Here is a 22,104-nt window from a genome sequence, read left to right as displayed (position 1 = left end):
AGAACAAAGGTGAAATAACAAAATTTCAGGCCAAACAGCAGGGGGAGAGGGAGACTGGAAATGTTTGTTGCAGACAGACTTCTATCAATGGAAATTGTAAAGGACATACTTCAGGCAGAAGGGAAGTCATCTCAAATGGAAAGTCTGAGATTGAGGGAAAGAAGGAATAAAGAGTTAAATGTGGACAAATATAAACTAACAGTGACTATATGAAACAACAATAATGTCTAGTAGGACCAAAAAGAAAATTAAGTATAAAACAATAATATCACAAATCAGATGGGAGATGAATGGAATTTAGGTGTCCTAAGGTCCCTATCCAACTGGAGAGAAAAAAAGTCTTGATTAACTTCAAACTTTTGCAGGTTAAGGGTGTTTCTAGGCTAACCACACAAAGAACAGAAAGCGTATATAACTTTCAAAAGAGGAAAGGGGGTTTGAGAGATAGGGGATGGCATGATTTTTAAAAATCAATCCAAAAGCAGGCAAGAAAAGGTAAAAAAAGAACCAGAGAAGAGCCAAAAGAGAGAAAGTTCAAATTCAGATGATAGATAAAAATTCAAACACCATCAGTAGCAGATTAAATGTAGACTGAATGCCCCTGTTAATAAACACTGATAAAGGATCACACTAGTTTGGTTTAAAGGTCTAGCCATATGCTATTTACAAAAGACACATCTAAAAACTTATTTTCAAAAAAAGTGAAAATAAATATTGCACCATGCAAACAGTACTAACAACAACAAAAAGTTACTATAATTTTTTAATATTACACAAAATATCGAGCAAAAGCATTACTAAAGATAAAAATAATCTCATAAGAGTCAAACACCTAATATAACATAGCTTCAACATAAGTAAAACAAAAAGTGATAGTATGTATAATATAACATGCAACCATTATATATATATAGTTTTACATGCCAAATCATACTACACTACTTTCAGGTCATCAAACTTGCCATCTTTCAATGTTCATCTTCAGGTGAATGATGCAATACATCCTACTGTTTTTCTAGAGCAATGAAAATCAACAAGCTATAAAGAAATGATAGCAACGTAAGTGTTGGGTGTAAAATGCAAGCCCAAGATATGTTACCTTTTTTATCAAGATCAAAACCAAGGAAAACTAAATAATATGTTACCTATGGTTATGCACATACCTACAAAAAAAAAAAAACCAGAAGTAAATGATGTATACAAAATGTAGCATTATTGGTTATCTCTGATGGAGAAGGAAGTAGGGGTATAATGAAGTAGAGCAACTCAGAGGGCTTCAAAGTTGTTGATAGTATCTACCTTAAATTGAAGAGCAGTACAAAGAGGTTTATCTTTTTTTTATGCTTTATAACTTACATATATTATATATTTGCATTAAGTATTTCATAACAAATGAAAAACATAAATACTAAACTATATCCAATAATCCATTTATATAAATGACACCAGTTATTAATAAATGAATATATGGGCTTGTATATCCTTAAAAAATAAAATCTATCCAAATGTTAACCACCTCTTCTTAGATGATACATCACTAATGATGTATATCTCTTCACTGTACCTCTTAGCATTTTCTAAGTTCTCTAGAATGAACATGTATTACTTTTACAATCAGAAAAAAAGTTAGTTTCCATAAAATTAAAAATAGAAACAACAGCTCAGGCAAATGTTTGGAAAAATTTCTGCCTAGTATTCACTGGAATTGCAACTGATTTTAATAAAAAAAAAAATATGGTTGCAATTTAAAAAACAACAACAACAACACTTTTATGTTTTACATAAGGAAAGTCCCCAATAATGTAGCCCTTGGGGAATTTTAAAAAAACAGTAGAATACTGCAATGGTCACAGTGTTCTCTGGCCAAGAGCACCATCAAAAACGAAAGATGTGGGTAACAAACTATTCCAAATATCCACAACTGAAATTGGATGTAGAAAAATACATTCTCAACTTTTTATTTCTATTTATGATAAACCAAAAACGTATGACCCCAAAAAACATATTGTGTGAATTGATAATTAGCTGTCTATAGACTGATCATTTCCATGCAAGACCAGGGTCAACAAAGAGATAGGCAACTTAAGTCAGCTAAAGTATTCTCAAAAGATAAAAGGTGAAACAGAGGTTGACACTGTATCTTCCCTCTCTCTATCCCCTGGAGCATTTTATACTTTCACAATTTTGGAAGGGGCTAAAATCACAGAAACAATCATTTTGGGGTCTGTCATCATGAGAAGAAGAGTGGGGCTAAGAAAAAGGTAAAGGAAAAGATGGTAAGCGTAAAGAATAAGAAGGTTTAAAATGCAAATAGAATACAAAGTCAAATGTGGGAGAAGACTGAGCCTAAAGATTTATAATTAGAATCTACCATTAAAAGATCTAAAAGGTCAATTAATTCCTTACAAAGTATTTAGCAAGTATTCCCAGAATTGCTGATTCTGCTAGCAGTTCTCACAATTTCATTTTATTCTAGGAGGTAACCATCTCAGGTGATGGTTGGGAAAATACATTCAAGGAGTTTAAATGACTTCACTAACGTCGTAAGACAAGTCTAGCGCAAAACTAGAATCTAGTACACCCATGACATCCTTCTTCACATGCTAGTGGTAGAACAAGCTGCTTAAAACCTACTCATAATCGCCATTATATACTGATTCACATGTACTGTAGTATAAATAAAAATGGAAATGACAGTCAACAAAAACAGTTAAAATTAATATGGCAAAAAATTCATTTTTAGATGTCACTCTCAAAGAATCCAGAGTTAAGCACAGAATGGAAAGTTAAACACATTTTTTTTCTTCTTACTGAGAAATTTGGTGAGCACAAAGCTAATCCTCTCATTTTTTCATCCTATCCAATATAAATCCTAAAGATGTGACAGAGATTAAACAGTCAATGCAAAGCACTTAGAATGCTACTAGATTGCAGCTGTGTAACAAATGTAAAAGAATTTTTTTCAGGGTTTTATGTGCCAAGTATTCAAAAATACAGGGGGTGCAACAACAAAGGACACATTGTTTTACCAGATTTAAAGAATGAGAAAGCACAATCTGGCAGGACATGGTAAGAGTGCTGTTAAGACTATAGGAATAAGAAGTCCTGACATTGCCAATACCAGAGGGAGAAAACACACACGCATGTGCGCATGCACACACACACACACATCTAACTGAAAACCGAAAACTGAAAACCAAAAATCGATAGAAGGGCGGGGAAAGGATTAGCTTATTTAGAAAACAGAATCACTATTTAGAAAACAGAATCACCCAAAAAGTCTAGGCTAAATGATTCCCAAGAGACCCTAGACAAACCCAGTGACATGAGCCGGTCACCATAAGAAAAAGCAGAGTTTGGGAGAATATACCAAGAATGGATCAGGACAAAAGGCAAACATTTATGAAAGTACTGAGGATGGTCTAGTAATTTCCAATCACATTTATGTACATTGGCCTACGGAGACTATCAGCATTAACTGCCAGCAATTCCAGGTGAGAAAACCAAAGTTCAAGGTTATATATGTCTTACTGGTCCAGTATCACTCAACAAAGCAGAAGCAAGATGTGAACCACCACATCCAACATACCGTGCTTCCAATGAAATACTTTATGAAAAGCATTTTACTTACCTTATAATTACTGATTCCTGATATTTAGATGAATAAATAAAACATTTCAAAGATGGGCCATTTTAGCAATGAACTTTCGCACATCCTTCTATTAGTATCATTTCATTATGCAATGAAAAACACTGCACAGCTTCATACCAACAAGTGAATTCATTTAACACATTTAGACAGCAACAAGTATATGACATATACATTGGTTAATATTAGAAATATAAAGGGGCGCCTGAGTGGCTCAGTCGGTTAAGCGTCTGCCTTCGGCTCAGGTCATGATCCCAGGGTCCTGGGATCGAGCCCCACATCAGGCTCCCTGCTCAGTGGGGAGCCTGCTTCTCACTCTCCCTCTGCCTGCCACTCTCTCTCTCTGTCAAATAAATAAATAAAATCTTTAAAATAAAATAAAATAATAAATTAGAAATATAAAGATTAATATAACAATTAGCTCAATGATGGAGGTATGGACAGGGCACCAGGCGAGCCCACTAACGGAGGAGAGGGAAAGAAAAAATTCAGGGAAAGCTTCTAAGATGAGGTGACCCAGAACTTAACCTTTTCAGTTGTCCAGCCAAAAAAAGACCAAAACAAGCACAAGAGAAAATATGAGGAAAGGAAAAGTGGCATGGAAATGGAAAGAGAAGATTCTTGGGCTACGGTGGGACACCAAAAGTGGAAGTCAGAGAAGGAGCCCATGAAGGAATTAGAAAACTAATGCTCATACAAACCAGTTCCTGGCATAAATGACTTCAAAAACCATCCAAGTGAGAGTTGCTAGGATGAAAATAGTGACAAAAGATGGGCGGAGAAGAACAGACAGGAACCAGATAATGGACATCCCTTGGATGCAGGGATAAGAAGCCTGGACATTACTTCCAGGTGTTGGGGAACTACTGCTCTGTGTGAAGGAGAGTTCCCTTGGCTGCTGTCTTCCCAGTGACTATGTAGAGAATGGACTTAAGGGAGAAAACAATGGAAAGCTGAAAGGTTGGTTAACTGACACCCAAGATGAAGAAAGTCTGACCTGAGGCATTAGTAGTAGAGATGGATAGGAGGTGGAAGACTCAAAAAATATCAAGATACAATTACTAAAACTTGGTAAGAGCAGAGGCTCTAGAGCCAGACTGCCAAAACCTGCCAAGCTCTTCCACTTTCTAGCTGTATAATCTTGGGCAATTTAACCTCTTAGTGTCTCAAATTCTTCATTTGTAAAATAGGGATAATTAGAGTACCTACCTCAATGGTGTGCTGTTGAGAATTAAATGAGTTAACACATGTAAAGAGCTCAGAACAATGTGTGACAAAGGATGAATACTGGCAAATGGGTTGGTAGCTATGGCAGTAGTAATGGTGATGATGGCTGTAACAATGAACGCCAAAAGAGGGAGGGGCGCCTGGGTGGCTCAGTCAGTTAAGCCTCTGCCTTCGGCTTGGGTCATGATCCCAGGGTCCTGGGATCGAGCCCCGCATTGGGCTCCCTGCTTGGATGGGGAGCCTGCTTCTCCCTCTCCCTCTGTTGCTCCTCCTGCTTGTTCTCTCTCTCTGTCAAATAAATAAATAACATCTTTAAAAAAAAAAAAGATAAATTTATTAAAAAAAAAAAAGAGGGAGAGATGGGCATGAATGCCTACATCCCTAATTTGTAACTAGTTAGTACAGCTACCAAAAAAGAAAGAAAAGAGAAGTTTTTGTTCAGGCTTTCAGTATGAATGAACATAAGTTTAATTTTGGATATTTTGAGCATCAGGTGTCATTCTGAGTTTCACCAAGGTGAAGTGGAATTGAAGGGAGAGTTCAGAGCAGATGAAGGTATTTGGGAGTCAACAAGAAATGGCTGGCAATTGAAGTCCTGAGAGTTTTCATGTTTCCTTAGGCAGAAAACTTAAGAATAGAAACAAAAAAAATGGTCAAGGACAAAAGTTGGACATTATTACAAGTAGATCAGAGCAGGCTATAGAGTCCTCTGGGGGAGGAAGGATCATGCTATATTAAAAAAAAAAAAATTGGAAATTAAATTTCCCATTTAACAGTCGAAATGTACCACACTCACTGAGATAGATAAAGCCAGTCTGCAGTGGCAACATAAGAAGGAGACACAAGCAATTCACCAAATACAAAGTTTTTAGATACTGATTATGATCAAGACAATGTGTAAGAAGCCAAAGATGAAATGAGGTACAGGAGGCTAATCATTCATTTAAAGAATTTAAAACTGGGGCGCCTGGGTGGCTCAGTCATTAAGCGTCTGCCTTCGGCTCAGGTCATGATCCCAGGGTCCTGGGATCGAGCCCCGCATCAGGCTTCCTGCTCCACGGGGAGCCTGCTTCTCCCTCTCCCACTCCCCCTGCTTGTGTTCCCTCTCTCGCTGTGTCTCTCTCTAATAAATTAACAAAATCTTTAAAAAAAAAAAAAAAGAATTTAAAATCTCACTATAGATTAGTCAAGGCAAACAGATAAAGAAATAAGGCTCAATTAAAAATCATATGAAGATTACCAAATTAATGATCAGAGAGTAAATGCTATACTTTTTCAAATGGAGGAGAAATGCTCTATAGGCTGGAGTGACTGGGAAGCAAAACTAATAGAGTGGGGGAAAATGTAGAATCAGAAATGCTGAATTTCTGATCCTGGCTATGCTCTTGAATTTCTTTATTTTTTTTTTAAAGATTTTATTTATTTATTTGAGAGAGAGAGAGTGCACAAGAGGGGGCAGGGTCAGAGGGAGAAGCAGACTTTCCACTGAGCAGGGAGTCTGATGTGGAACCCGATCCCGGGACTCCAGGTTCATGACCAGAGCCAAAGGCAGTCGCCTAACCAACTGAGCCACCCAGGCGCCCCTTGAATTTCTTTTTAATCCTCCAATCCCAATTCTAAATCTATTAAATGTAGATAATAATACCAACAGCTACACCACATTAAGTTTCTTAGGAGAATCAAGTGAGATGATGCATATAAAAGTATTTTGCCAATGGTAAGTAATGTAAAAAAGTTAACTAATGAAAGATGAAGTAGACCACACTTCTCCCTACTCCTCCAATTAAGTAGAGCTAAAAATCCTGGACATTATATATAAAGCAAACATAAGAAGATTCAGAGAGGTGGAGAGAAGTAGAAAGACTGGTTAGGGACCTCAGAAAGCAAGGAACATCAGGTGATGAGTTCCCTGGTGAGTTGCTTGTTTTGTTTTGTTTTGTTGTTTTGTTTCTTTTTGGCTTCTTATATCCCACAGTAGGTATAAGGCTAACAACCAGGTAAAGCTAAAGCAGACAAGGTCAAAGAAAAGCCCCGTCTCTCTAGCCAAAGGACTAAAGAGGCACAACTACCAGGACAGCAACCTTTTAGATAGTAATGATCCCACTCCAGCCAAACATCACAGGCAAAAAATATGAACCCCACCACTCCCCAATCAGAAAAGGATGAATGGGGAGCCTAGATTTCCACCCTCATCAGGCAGTTAACAAGGTCCCTCAACATGGATGTCAGTGGAGGTCATATGGGGATCCTGGATTTCAACCCCCACAAAATAGTAGTGAGACCATGGTAGTATCAGAGAAGGCCCAGTGAGAAGTCAGATTCAAGAAGATGAGTCAACCCCAAGCAAGATAAACCGAAAGGAATCCATGCCAAGACACATCAGAATTAAAACCCCGAAAACTAAAGACAATGAAAAAAGTCTTCAAAGCAGCCAAAGAAAAATGATACTCACCTATAGAGAAAGAACACTTCAAACAATAGCAGATATTTCATCAGGAACTATGGAAAATCAAAGGAAATGATACAATATCTTTCAAGTGCTGAGAGAAAAGAACTGTCAACCCCAAATTTTATATCCAGCAAAATTATCCTTCAGAACTAAAGCAGAAATCAAGACATGTCTTAATTATCTTCATTAGAATGTCTTGAGACATTCTAGTAAGATGCAGGAAAACTAAGAAAATTTGTCACCCACAGACCTACCCTAGAGAATGGCTAAAAGATGCTTTCTAAATGGAAAGGAAATGATAAATGAATGAACCTTAGAACATCAGGAAGGACAAATAATAAAAAGAGGAAAAAAATGAGTAAATACAGTAGGCTTTCTTACTCCTCCTGAGGTTTCTAAATTATATTTGATGATCAAAGCAAAAGTATAATATTGTGTGACATAGATTTCAACATACACAGAGAAAATTTTTAAGACAATTATATTATTAACAGAAGAGGATAAAGATACATAACAAAGGTAAGATTTCTACACTTCAATTGATAAACTGTTGATACCAGTAGATCTTTACAGTGATGAAATAATTCTATATATTGACTGTGACGATGGCTACAGGAATCTAATCTAAAATAGCAACACACAAATACATTGTACCAATGTCAGTTTCCTGATTTTGATATTGTACTATAATTATGTAAAACGTGGTATCTGGGGGAAACTGGGTGAACTGTGCACAGGATTCTTTAAACTATCTTTGCAATTTTCTGTTAATTCTATAACTATTTCAAAATAAAGCTTTTAAAGAAAACTAACTGAAGATACCAAAAGCCCATACAAAGAAGGTGCCAATTGATCGGGGATTTAGATGTAGTGCTGGGTTTTAAGTACAAGCCAAAACTACAGGTCAACTGAGGTCCTGACGTGTTCACAGGACAATTTTGGTAGGAAGAGATTATCTGAGTAAAGGAACAGAGGACAATGAGATTAGAGTGATAGACTGGGATAGGCTGTGGAGAGCCTTGATGGCTGGTCTCTATAACTTGTAACTGTTCTGCAATCAATAGAAATCTTGGAAATAAGTCCAAAAAAAAGAAAGATGTCCAAACACGAACAAGTTTCACTAACAGTATGGTAAGACTTAGATTTAATAAATATCACTAAAATAACAAAATAACACTAAACATAGGAACATAACTAATGTGGCTAGAAACAAAACACCACATATTTTAGGCATGCACCAGTAAGCACTAAGACTGAGAAAAGCACAGACTCCAGACTGAGAAAATATAAGGGACACATAATGTGATAAAGCAGTGCCCCATTCAACTACAGAAGCAGTAATATCCCTGGAAAGCAGGTAGCATCAGTGGTTTCTTTTCCCTATGTCTCTTCTCCATATGTGTCCAAATAACAAGATTCTCAGAGAAGAAACCAGCAAACAAGATCAGTTTTTAAATAATAATAATAATAAATACTAGCTATTTGGAGAACACACGACATGGTAAAAGAAGTACAGGAAATCAGTTAAACATGGGTCTGAATTCTAGCTGTACCACTTACTAGGTATGTGACTTAGATTAAGTAATTTAACTTTTAATGCCTCAGTTTCTATCTTTATAAAAATGAGATGATGTCAACCTCACAAAGTTACTGTAAAAGTTAAATGAGATTGTGTAGAAAGCAGTTAAAGGAACTAAATAATTAGTGGCCTGTATTATTTTTCATCGGCATATATTATGTTCCAGTTTTTTAAAAAATCTAAAGGCCACATAAACATAAACCACATAAATTTTTTAAGGGATAAAAGAAATAAAGCAAGTGTGAAATTTCTTTGTTAAATTAGAGTGATTTTTAAATTTTTTACAAAGCCAAAAGTCAGAAGAGGTCTAAGTTAGAGATCATTAAAGCCTGCCTCATCTATCAGTCTTTAATAAATGATTATTAATATTAAAAAACAAGCATTATTCAGAGTAACCAAAGTTCTTTGGGTTGAGTTTTATGTGCTAAATTACCTTTCATTTGGGCGCCTGGGTGGCTCAGTTGGTTAAGCAACTGCCTTCGGCTCAGTTCATGATCCTGGAGTCCCGGGATCGAGTCCCACATCGGGCTCCCTGCTCAGCAGGGAGTCTGCTTCTCCCTCTGACCCTCCTCCCTCTCATGCTCTCTGTCTCTCATTCTTTCTCTTCAAATAAATAAAATCTTAAAAAAAATTTTTTTTAAATAATAAATTACCTTTCATTTGCCCCTATACTCATAAATGGAAAATAAAAATTTTAGAAAAATCTCTAACCTTATTATCTCATATTATATGAATGGAAACAATAATAGTAATTTTCTATTTAAATATGACCTGCTTAAATATTTGGATACAGTCCAGAAAGGAGGTACAACACTACGTTTTCATATATATCCTCTTTTTTTTTTTTTACTTTTTTTTTATTCTTATGTTAATCCCCATACATTACAACATTAGTTTTAAATGAAGTGTTCCATGATTCATTGTTTGTGCATAACACCCAGTGCTCCATGCAGAATGTGCCCTCCTCAATACCCACCACCAGGCTAACCCGTCCTCTCACCCCCCTCCCCTCTAGAACCCTGTTTGTTTTTCAGAGTCCATCGTCTCTCATGGTTCGTCTACCCCTCCGATTTCCCCCGCTTCATTCTTCCCCTCCCGCTACCTTCTTCTTCTTCTTCTTCTTTTTTTTTTTTCTTAACACATATATATCCTCTTTATTAGTGTTTGAATCCAAAAAAAGATAAAATTTCAATAGGAGGTAACTACAATTTTTTCTAAGTTTGCAATTCATTGACTCTCTCAAAACCCATGATTCATTTCTGGGAATAAATTTCAATAGCATATAATAAAGTAAAATTAGATAGTCTTGAGGTTTAAAAAGTGGTTTTATTTTGTCCATCTCAATTAGAGCCATCAGAAATATTTTTAAATTAAAAGCATAGTTTTATGGATATTAGAGTTAGATTAAGATTCTACTTTTTACAACACGGCAATATATACAAGATCTTTGAAAGAGCTGCCATTTGGCCCTAATATTTGGATTGGACATTATTTAAATATCCAATAGTCGAAGAATGGCTCAATAAACTGTGGCAACCATATGATTATACAATCACTTAAAAATGGTTTCAAATAAATATTTAGTTATGTGAAGAAATACTCATAGCATTATTTTAAAGATAAAGACCTACATACAAAACAATATACACATTGTATGATCCCAAATTTATATAAAATTATTATTTAAAAAAAACAAATGTGAGAGCTATCTTTGGGTTATAAAATTCCATGTGATGAAATTACATGTTACTTTCTAAATTTTCTACAATGAGCATGTATTGTCTTTACCTTAAAAAAAATGTAAGCAATCCATATTAGTACTCAAAATATTTGGAAGCCACTGACTTAAGTCCTGCCCTAGAACTCACTGAATAAGAACTCCTTCTGGGTAGGGTAGAAAGAATGGTGACAAAGCATCATAGGACTCCAACTCCAGTTCAAATGCTGTCATCACAAAGTTTAGGTTTGCTATCCAACTTTTCAAAACCTCTGAATATAAGTTGTTCTGGTGTATCATTAAACCCCAACCTCCTCTCTTTAAGTGTCTGTGTACATTTCTGTAATTCAGAAACGCATTTACTTCTCATTGTGTGACTGTATATTTGCCGATCTCCAGATGGTATAACCAAATTAGATTATAAAATCTCTTAAAGTTGCTCTATTCTGGTTGACTTACAGATAAACAAGCACTTCGACAAACAGAATAGTCCTTGAATTCCTAGAAATTAAGGAAATTAAAATTCTAATACTTTCAATGTGAAAAAAGAGGTACTCTTATGGGAACTAGAAAATATTTCATGAATTCAGGTTCACATAATTTAGGTAAATCTTTGGCAAATAAGACTATTTTGGTTTATTAAAAACAGCTATATGTTCTCTAATACCATTATTAAGTATAATAGATGCATAGAGTTTTAAATTCTACTATGTTCTTCCTCCTATACTTTACTGATCAAATAAGCTAGTGCTGCATCTACTTAATGTTTGAAATCATGAAAAATGTAAATCTGTGTCTGTCCAAATTGAAAAATTATTCTGACAAATTTTATTTCAACAGTAACTATGTCAGCTTAAAAAGACAATTTCCAACATCTTTAGGTAACTTAAAACCTTGGACTAATACTAAATTTAGTTAATTAATGGGCAGTCATTAGATACCTGGATTATTTCTAGGTAAGATGGAGTATTAAAACACTGATTATTAAACATAAACTTAAGTTTGTACACTTCTGCTTCTTACTTTAATATGCTACAAGAGAGGCTAGATATACTTGAATCTGTTGATGAATGAATTCAGTTTTGCCACTTTGAAATGTGTATGGATAAGGAAAACTATACAAAGTTTTGGGAAAAAATTTTATTTGTCATGACTAAGGTTTGATGGGCTTATTTATAGGATTTTCAAAAGAACTTTAGTAACAGATATTACATTGATACAGAACTACAATTTGGTTTTCTCTGTTAAAAATGGCAAATTTTTCTGGGATTCTTGGTCTGCTCTCAATAAGAGGTTGTAAAAGATTACTGTTTACCCTCTTGTAGTCTGCCCAAAGAGCTAAGATTCTGTACCTTAATCAAAAAACTTTCCTCTTTTTCGCCACCATCCTGCTCTGTATGGCTGGCTGTTTCTCACCATGTCTTCTCCCATGACTTTCAGAATCAATCAATTCCTGGCCAAGAAACAAAAGCAGAATCATCCCATTCCCCAGTGGATTCGGATGAAAACTGGTAATAAAATCAGGTACAACTCCAAGAGGAGGCACTGGAGAAGAAGCAAGCTGGGTCTGTAAGGCGTCACACATCATGAGATGACACACCTAATTGGCACCACATATTTAATTAAGCTGCATGAAAATCATGGGTTCTATCCTATCACTCTGTAAACATCCTTCCCAACTGGCCATAGACATGTTTTATCAGGGAAATGATTTTTCTCTGTTACTATGCCTCTGCACCAGTAGGTTGGTTCAGTAATAAATGTGGGACCTTTTGGCTCTACTGCTATTGTGTTTCTGATTTGTGAAGTACTGAATTCCCCCTCCTGTCAGATCATGCATAGCACTGTCAGATAGAACTTTCTGCAGTGATAGAAATGTCCCTTGACAACCAAGTATGTAAAGTGTGGCTAGGAGGCTGCCTGGGTGGCTCAGTGCCTTAGGCTCAGGTCGTGATCTCCGGGTCTTGGGATCAGGCTCCCTGCTGAGCAGGGTGTCTGCTTGTCCCTCTGCCCCTCCCCCCACTATGCTCGCTCTTTCTCAAATAAATAAATGAAATCTTTAAAAAAAAAAACCTTTCTATGGTTTATGTTGACTTTATTATGTCCTTGATTATTTAAGAAAACAAACATCTCTCATTACAAGAGAGGTTTCTTTAGAATCATATTCCCTCCTATTTTTGCTTTTAAAATCTTTATTGTTGCTTTGATTAAATAGATAATCAAGTATTACTTCCCTGTAACCATGAACCTTTAAGTATTCAAATCTCTTAACAACCTTTGATATTTTGCCTTCCTAAAATTGAACCCTAAATGATATCTTTTGCACATAGAACTATCTTTGAGATTTCTGTGAAGGACCCTGGAAAATCACAAAGGACTTGTTCTTTTACCTTGCTAGAAATACTTAGGTTTAGTTGATAGGTTATTATTGATGAGTTAGCAAATCAGAAGAGATGCATAGCCTTCCCTAGATTAAATCTGGAAAATGTGGTGTTTCAGAAACTGTATGCTGTATGAGAAGATCCAAGAAAACTGTAATGTCCTCGCTGTCCATGATAGGTATCCATTTATCAGAGTCTTGGTGCCACTTTGCCTGACATTAGATAGTAGTACAGTGTCATCCATCATAATTTCAGTTATTGTTTAAAGTGTTAACTTGGCCATGACTCTACTTCTTTAAGTTAAATCTTCCAGAACAGTGGTTTTCACCTAGGGATTCACATCACTTATCCATTCAATTTTATTAATATAAAGATGTTTAGGACCAACTCCAGACCTATAGAATCTCTTTACTTGATATATTTTGTGATATATTATGTCAGGATTATTGTGTGATATCTGAAGATATTTTTATCTGTAAAGACTGTGTCCATTTTTATGAATTAGAGGCAATATGCACTTTTCTTTGGAAATACAGGTAATCAATATGATTTTTTTTTAAGATTTTATTTATTTATTTGAGAGAGAGAGAAAGAGAGACAGAGAGCATGAGAGGGAGGAGGGTCAGAGGGAGAAGCAGACTCCCTGCTGAGCTGGGAGCCCGATGCGGGACTCGATCCCGGGACTCCAGGATCATGACCTGAGCCGAAGGCAGTCGCTTAACCAACTGAGCCACCCAGGCGCCCCGGTAATCAATATGATTTTAGACTAAATATTTATTAAAAATTTTTAATTGACTTTTATGTTTTCCATGCCACAGAAACAACCAAATTCTAGGTACCTTGTTATCATAATAAACCCTCATTAGATATTCCACTTTTAAAGTAAGTCAAACACAGCCAATTTAAATCTTTTGTCACCTACAGATATTTTTCTGATGTTTCCCTGAAAATACCTGCAATCAGCTACAGGCTAGAATGCTTCATCTTCAACAAAGAAATCTCAGAACCCTTTGGAAAAGGACTTTGGCAGGTCCTTTTGAGTACAGGACTCTGATGTATCACTTAACAACTTTGAGGCAATACTAGTAGAATAAGTAAGGATTTCTAGAACAGTTGAAAGCAGGTGAGTTCATGAGACTGATAACCCAAGATGAAGCAGAACAAGAATTAATGAGAGAGGACTAAATGAACTGGTGAATGATTGTAATTTTTTATTGGAATACTGTTGTTTAGTTCTATTTCTGAATATATAAGGAAATGTTTTCCAGTTACACTTCTGTAGTCAATAACCAAAACTAAATGCTAACAGAGAAGTTGAACCTATATACTGTTTTCAGTCCTCAGTAGAAATGAAGAATAAGATACAAAGAGTAACTTTCTATATTTTTTCCCATTAGATCAAGATCAGAGGATCTTATTTTACTGTATTTTATTTTTAAAAGCATTTATGTAGTACCTGCCATTTGCCATTCTAAGTACTTTACTCATATTACCTTATTTAATTTTCCTATCAACACTATGAAAGAAGAAATAGACACCAAGAAGTTAGGCAGCTTCTCAAGGTCACACATACTGTGACAGAGTTGGGATTTGAAACAGACTGGCCTCAGAGTCCACACAGTATTAATCACTACACTCTTCTACTTACTAATCAATGATAACAGCCTGGTGGTCTGTCTTTCCATATCTTTTCCCATGCTCAAGAACATAACAGTTTTTATTTCATATAAAAAGAGACATAAAAAGACTTTTGATACTATGTAACATTTGTTCACTTAAAAAATTCCAAGTGAAACTAAAACAGTCTTTTCACGTTTGTCTATAATTACATAGTCAAACACATGTCCAGAGCCCTAAAGACAGCTCTGCTAGGATCACTGCTCTCAGTTATCCCTCATACAAAATTTATTGCCAGTCTCTGGAGGAGGACTGGCCCTCTTGCCTGTCCATAAGGATGGCAAGGAAACATCAGTTTCTTGTTTCCCCTATTGTCCTCATTCCAGCAACTCATGAGAAACTCTTCCATGAACACATCTGGAAGAGAACTTTTTTTCCAAAATTTGCTAGCATGTGCCAAGAAAGGCTCCAGGCCATACCAATTACCACCAAATTCCTGAACTATTCTTCAAGATCCCAAATGTCATGTGTTCTCTCAGGACTGCTGGTCTTTTACTGAATTGTGTAAATACCCAAGGATATTCCTATTCTCTTTCCATTGCTACAAGACCACCACAACAGATCCATTACAAATCTAACTTCAGGAACTTCACCTCCAATTCACATTTGGTCATTGTTTACACTACACAATGGTTTTCAATTAAATTTACTGTGTTTTTTACAAAACTATAACTTTTCCATGGTTTCAAAGAGACTAAACTTATATGTTCTGGCTATCCTTCAAAGTTTCTACTCATCTATCCCTCCCTTCTGAACTCACCCTCATTCAGAATTTAACAGTAGCTTTTCCTTTCCTTTTTCAGGACTACCGCATAAATCAAGGAATTTAAAGCGACATTTTCCCCAATCTCACAGAATGCCTCACCATATCTAGAAAAAAATAAAAATTCCAAAACACACATTTTTTTCACTTAAAGAGTAAGAAATGACAAAATATAACACTATCCTAAATTCATTCTTGTAGGCTAACTCACATTCAACAATAGAAATGAATGGCTCTTTCAGTATTCATCTGGCTGGATCCATCAAGAAGAGAACATCAAAAACTAATGACGTAATGTATGGTGATTAACATAACATAATAAAATAAAATTTAAAAAAATATTTTAAAAATTTTTAAAAAAGAGGACACTAAATGGTGATCAAAAGGAGAATAACAAGGACTCCTAATAGTATTTAAAGTTCCTCATAAAGCAATAAAAGCTAGCATAAAAGCTCTCAAATCTAAATTAAGAAAAATTTTAGATTTAGCCTCATCCAAAAAATGTTAAATTTCCCATTTTTAGGTGTCTGATGGTAGACTAGTCAATCCCTACATGGGTTACTTGACAAGAGGATTCAAACTGTGAGATTCTGTGAATTCTCTTATTTAGCTGTCTTTGACTATCCCCCCAACAGTGATCTCTCCCTGTTCTGATAACCTTTACTATGCAATGCCTATAGTATTTGCTGTTTATATACCACCACTGTAGTTTCTATGTGTAATAGTTTTGTCTTCCTACTTAGACTGTAATATTAAAGACAACATCATGACTTTTTCATAATTTTTTGGCATCTAACTGGCACAATACTTTATACATACTACTAGACATCGTTATGTATGAGAAAGGGGACCATTTTCCTCCCCAATACCCTATAATCTACCTAAATGAGAGAGAAACCCTTTTTAGTTTTTATATTATTTTTATGTTATTTTTAAATATGCTTATCCACAATCTAAGGTGTACTAATCTTATGCTGTGGGCTGAAGTTTGATCCCCACTGGGCAATGATGTTAATTAAGATTATTCTGACCTATGTCATATTGGATAGATGCTAGTATTCAGAAGCAACTTTAATCTCTGTTTAATGAGTTTGACTGAGTATTCTATTGCAGAGGATGGACTAGTTGAAGATTTAAGGAGGAGAGCAGACTCAGATGAATACCTGAGTAACTTGAGTGAGGAAAGACTGCCCTCTGAGCCATTATGAAGACAGGGAATGGAAGCAGAATGCATGCACAGGCTTTTAGTAAGCAAAATGGAAAATCAGTGTCTTGTTTTTCTTTAGCTGTTCTGAAAGCTGTTCTGCATGCAAAATTGTTCCTTTCTTCATCTCTGCTTCTCAGGTTACTAGAAGTCAGGGCAAACTGCAAACCAAATTCCTTCCCTAATTGAGTCTAAGCCCCTGCAAATGTACATATTAAGAACACTCTCCCTTTCAGCAGCACTCCCCTTACTGGTGCCACATCACAGATCCCTGCCCAATTGTATCATGACTTGCCGCTCACAGAGTAGAACCTTTGTAATTTAACAAACTATGCTGTACACTCTTACACAACCAGTGTTCCATCCACAGAAACCATTCCTGAGGTTGAAAAGCTTTTTGATGGAGTTAGCTTCAGGCAGAAAATATATTTTTATATTCAAAGGAAACAATAAAATTACTCGTAAAAGCTCTTACATGAATTAATGAAAAGTGCTGGTTGTTTGTGCTTATGGTAATCAGTTGTCATACATAATGTGGCCACCTTAGAAGCAAGTGTTCTGCAGAAACCTGGCATAAGCCTATCATTTTCACAAATCTCTCTCTCTCCCTCCCTCTCCTTTTTTTTTCTCTTTTTTTTCTGCAGAGAAGATGATATAGTGTATCCCTGATGCTTTAGGTCCTTGTATTCAGAAAATTACAAGGTTGGAAAATCCATTCACAAGAAACACAAAAATGCAGTATATAGAAGGTTGAGATTCCTTTGTTTCTCCTTTCTTGTGATATTTTTATAATACATGAATTCTTGTAGATGCATTTGTTACTCTTTGCTAGTTTTCTACATGCAGGATGTAGAAACCATTTAAAGTAGATTAGCCTTAAAATGCAGTTTTAAGCAAATGTGGAATTAGCAAATTTTTATAAATATTTACTATTTTTAAAATAGTATTTTTATGGAAAATTCAATTATTTTCAAAATAATATTTACTGTACTGAATGTTGTAAGATTAAATAATACATATGGAGTCACATGTAGAGTATGGAATGCTGTTCCCATCCCTCTGCTTTCTTCTTCCTGTACTCTAACCTTTCCCCAACCCCAAAGCTTCTACCCATTTGATATAATGCTACTCTTGGTGCTAAAACATTACAATTCTAACCAATTTTCCGTGTTTAACCCTTTTAAAATATAAAGCTGTATCAACGGCCCCCCAAAATTCTCTGTTTTCCAGATTAAAAAACATATTTTACTCCTTCAACTCTCGTCATCGGCAACCGTGTTTTGTTGGACAGCTACCCGATTTCCTTTCCCCTGAAGATGTTCTGCTTCACTTATAGCCTATTAAAGTGTGGCTGCAAAAGCTGAAAATAACATTCCAGGTATGTTCCAAACAAAACAGAATGGAATGATCATCTCCTTCATCCAGTACGAAACTGTTCATGCAGCCTTGGCTTTTTGAATGACCACACTGCAGTGCCTTCCTACACACACACACACACACACACACACAGAGCTTATAAACTTTTCCCATCTTGTACTTAACAGTTATTTTAGATTTAAGAGCAGTGTACTATACTCAAGATAAAATTTTATTGGATAAAGCCAATTCATCACCCTGTAGAGACCCATCAGAATCTTGATTCATTGATCTACCCATTAGCTAGTAATCAGAAATATAATACATAGAATAAACATACAATAACATTTTTATTCAATGAAAAAGCTAACACTCAACATGGACAGCAGCAAGGGCAGCAATTGTCTCTCCTCACTGATTCATTTATCACTGTACTTTATATTCAATCAGTTATCTATTTATTCATCTTTTCACTCAATTCATCATCCTTCACTGTGTATAAACAGTCAATGATATAAACAATGTTAAAACTAAGAAATAGTTACAAGAAGTGAATTATTTTCCAATTCCTAAATGCACCATCCTCTCTAGCCTTCAGGCCTCTGCAAACTTTGTCTCTATAGACCCACCTTCCAAGCCACCTTCATCAGACTCTTTTGTCTCAGCTGATACACCACTTTTTATGGGAGGTTTTCCTGGGTTAGCTATCCCTCTCCTAGGATTCAAAACTACTCTGTACTTCCCCTATTATAACATTCACTGTACTTTATTATAATTTCTTCTTTACTTGTCTTTAATACTCACCAGACTGCCAGCCTTTCGAAGTACCATTAGTCATGGATACCATTACATCACGCCAAGCCTCAAACAGCCAATAAATGCAGAAAGAATATTATGGACAGAGCAAGAGATCTGGTTACCCACCATCCTTTTATAAGTTTCAGGGACTAATTCTATCATGCCTCACATCAGTGATTGAGGCCTAACCCTCTTGAATCATCCCTCATCCTCCAGACTCATCCCCACATGCTCTCTAGATCTCCTAAGTGAGCAATCACAAATGTGTGACCTGCCAATAATTAGAATTCATACCAAAATCCAGGTTTCCAACATCTCTTGGGGGAAAAAAATTAAGGCTGGTAATAATGGAAATAATAAAAAATACAAAAATAATCAGCTAGAACTGAATAGTAGGCCTTACTATACTCATTTATATACCTGCTTAATTCCTCAGGTTAACTGAATAGGCAACATCCATCCAAATAAGACCTAGTCCTATCCATGTTCAAGACCTCTTTCCCCAATCCTTCCACTGTGACCTCTGGAATCTCATACTGAGATCAAACTCCTATATACCTTTCTGTATTGTACAATAAATGCGTACATATTTTTCTAAACAGAAAACAAAATAAAACTTTTTATATTTTTTAAAGCAATAATGCTACCAGAAGTTAGGAAATACAGGATTACTTTTCAAGTTAAGTAAAAGAACTCCCAAGCTAGCTAATTAAACAATTACAGTAGGAAAAATGGCAATCCTAAAGCATATTAACTGTATTTTTGTCCTGGAAAAAAAATTCTAATGTTCAAGTGCAAATCTCAGGAGGAGGTAGCAATATGAGTAATAATGTTACAGTAGTCAATCCTAATGGAGAAACACTGGCACCGTATCAAATCACCAAACTAAACTAAATAATCCCAAAGTGATGTCCTAACATAGCAAACTACGTAACAGCACATTCATCATGACTTTGCATTACCACCACTAATCAGAACATCCCACAAAAATTAACTTTTACTTAGAAAGGAAAATATATCACAGTGTGGACAGGCAATATGGCATAGTTAATATTCCTTCACAGTTCTAGAGGAAAGAATTGTATGTACTTGTATTTACAGATGTATGTACATATATGTATATCTTTGTGTGTGTGTAAAACAATGTAACTTAAATGAGTCAAAGCTAAATTACCCATAATCCCACATCACTACTATATAGAACTCCTACTAATCCATTCCATCACTACATCCAATCATAATGTTTAACTCTGACATCAAACCTGTAAAAGATAATGTACAAGCACATGGGCATGTGCAGGAGTCAAATTCATAACAGAATACAAGGATTAGCCAATCCATGGTGATGCCAACTTGGGAAGCAATTTAGATTTTTATAACATACCATATACTAAAATAAATTCCAGATGTATTAAAGATTTAAATTAAGGGAAAAAACACCCAAGCCATTAAACACAAAAACAACAACAACAAAAAACAAGATCAAATATAAATATCCAAACAAAAAACAACAATAAATCACAAAGGAGAAAGAATAGAAGATAATATATTGGAGTGGATACGATTGGGCGATTTAACAAAAAAAAAAAGGAAAAGAAAGAAATAAACCTAGGCCATTACCTCCCAATAGAATAGAAGAATGAACAAGGGAAATGAGCACACAATTCACAAAAGAGAAATAATCTAGTGGATAAACACATGCTAAAATGTTTTTGGTCTTACTAGTGATTAGAGAAATGCAAAATAAAATAACGCCTGTTAAATTTTAGGAAACTGAAGAAAATAAGAATACATTCTAACCAGCAAGAGTACAACAAAACAGAATCTCTCTGAAAGTATCAGTAAGATGTGAAAAATCAATTTGGAAAAAAAAAATTTTAACATGTAGCAAGAGCCTTAAAGATATTTATATTCTTTAACTCAATAATTTCATTTCTCAGAGAATCTATCTTAAATGATTTTAATATGGAAAACTCTACGGGCACATAGTTGGTGTTTTAATATTTTTTTAAAGCCTGGAAACAATCTAAATATCCATTATTTAGTAAAAATAATTGATTAACATATAGCATAATGACTCTCTAGATTAATATATTCCTTAAAAGAGACATTTACACAGAATATATAACATGAAAATACTTATAAGTGAATGTATAAAATAAGATAAACAACTGTACATATAGTACACTTAAGAATGTGTTTTCAAAGTAGCACCATGAAAACAAAAATTCTAGAGAAAAGTAAGCAAATATTAAATAATGGTAATCTCTTGCATTCTACTTAGTTTACGCTCTACTTCTGAGTACCCAATATTACATCTGATAAGAAATTACAATAACTGGCCCCCAGGAATTAAGTCCCAGATACCAACTTCTTGATTTACACATTGGTTTCCCAATGATGGGAATGAGATACAAACTGACTTCTTTAAGCTGTCTTGCTGGAATAAACTGTTCCCTCCTGAGTATATCCATTGATGCATCTTTTTAAATTTTCATATTACAGCATTTATTTAATTCTGACTTATTAGCTTATTAGCTCAACAGCAAATTACCAAGCACAAAATTTGTCTCTCACACCAAATATTAAGGCCCTTAACAAAAAGTACTCTATCTGCCAGCAGGTGGAGGTGCAGGGATTCTAAATATAGGAGCATATTCCTGGCCACCTGTTTTCATGCCCCTGAACTGGGGAAAGAACTAGGTAGGATCATATAGTGTTTGTATTGTTGTTGTTGTTGTTTTAATATCACTTCCCCATCTCCTATTGCCATCAAGATTCTGAGGCCTTGGTGAGAACCACTGGTATAATTAAAACAAAATGAAGTTTGGATTCAGACTGCTACCTGAGTCTGGTCCTTTTTATCCCTCCAAACTTAAACAAATTATTTAGCTCTTAGAGCTCCAACACCCTCCCCTATAAAAAGGAATAACAAGGGGCGCCTGGGTAGCTCAGTCGTTAAGCCTCTGCCTTCGGCTCGGGTCATGATCCCAGAGTCCTGGGATCGAGTCCCACATCGGGCTCCCTGCTCCACAGGAAGCCTGTTTCTCCCTCTCCCACTCCCCCTGCTTCTGTTCCCTCTCTTGCTGTGTCTCTCTATGTCAAATAAATAAGTAAAATCTTAAAAAAAAAAAAAAGGAATAACAATATCTGTCTTACAGATTTATATATATTTTAAAGATTTTATTTATTTACTTGACAGAGAGCGCACTAGCAGGGGGAGCAGCAGAGGGAGAGGGAGAAGCAGGCTTCTTGCTGAGCAGGGAGCCTGATGTGGGGCTCGATCCCAGGACCCTGGGATCAT

The 22,104-nt window shown here is 35.5% G+C and overlaps 2 protein-coding genes across 4 annotated transcripts in view; one reads left to right on the top strand and one right to left on the bottom strand.

Moving 5' to 3' along the window:
• The window catches only part of EXOC6B (exocyst complex component 6B), a 607,862-nt gene that overhangs the window by 409,889 nt on the left and 175,869 nt on the right, over positions 1-22,104 (bottom strand). The gene's annotated exons all lie outside the window — the stretch shown is intronic.
• Positions 12,039-12,194, top strand: LOC118007982 (60S ribosomal protein L39-like). Its single transcript, XM_035001315.1, has one exon. It carries the CDS (start codon positions 12,039-12,041, stop codon positions 12,192-12,194), a length of 156 nt encoding a protein of 51 aa, XP_034857206.1.

This window comes from Mirounga leonina, unplaced genomic scaffold (assembly GCF_011800145.1).
Source record: "Mirounga leonina isolate KUSES-001 unplaced genomic scaffold, KU_Mleo_1.0 Mir_125, whole genome shotgun sequence".
NCBI classification, from domain to species: domain Eukaryota; kingdom Metazoa; phylum Chordata; class Mammalia; order Carnivora; family Phocidae; genus Mirounga; species Mirounga leonina.
This window is presented reverse-complemented; position numbering and strand designations above follow the sequence as displayed.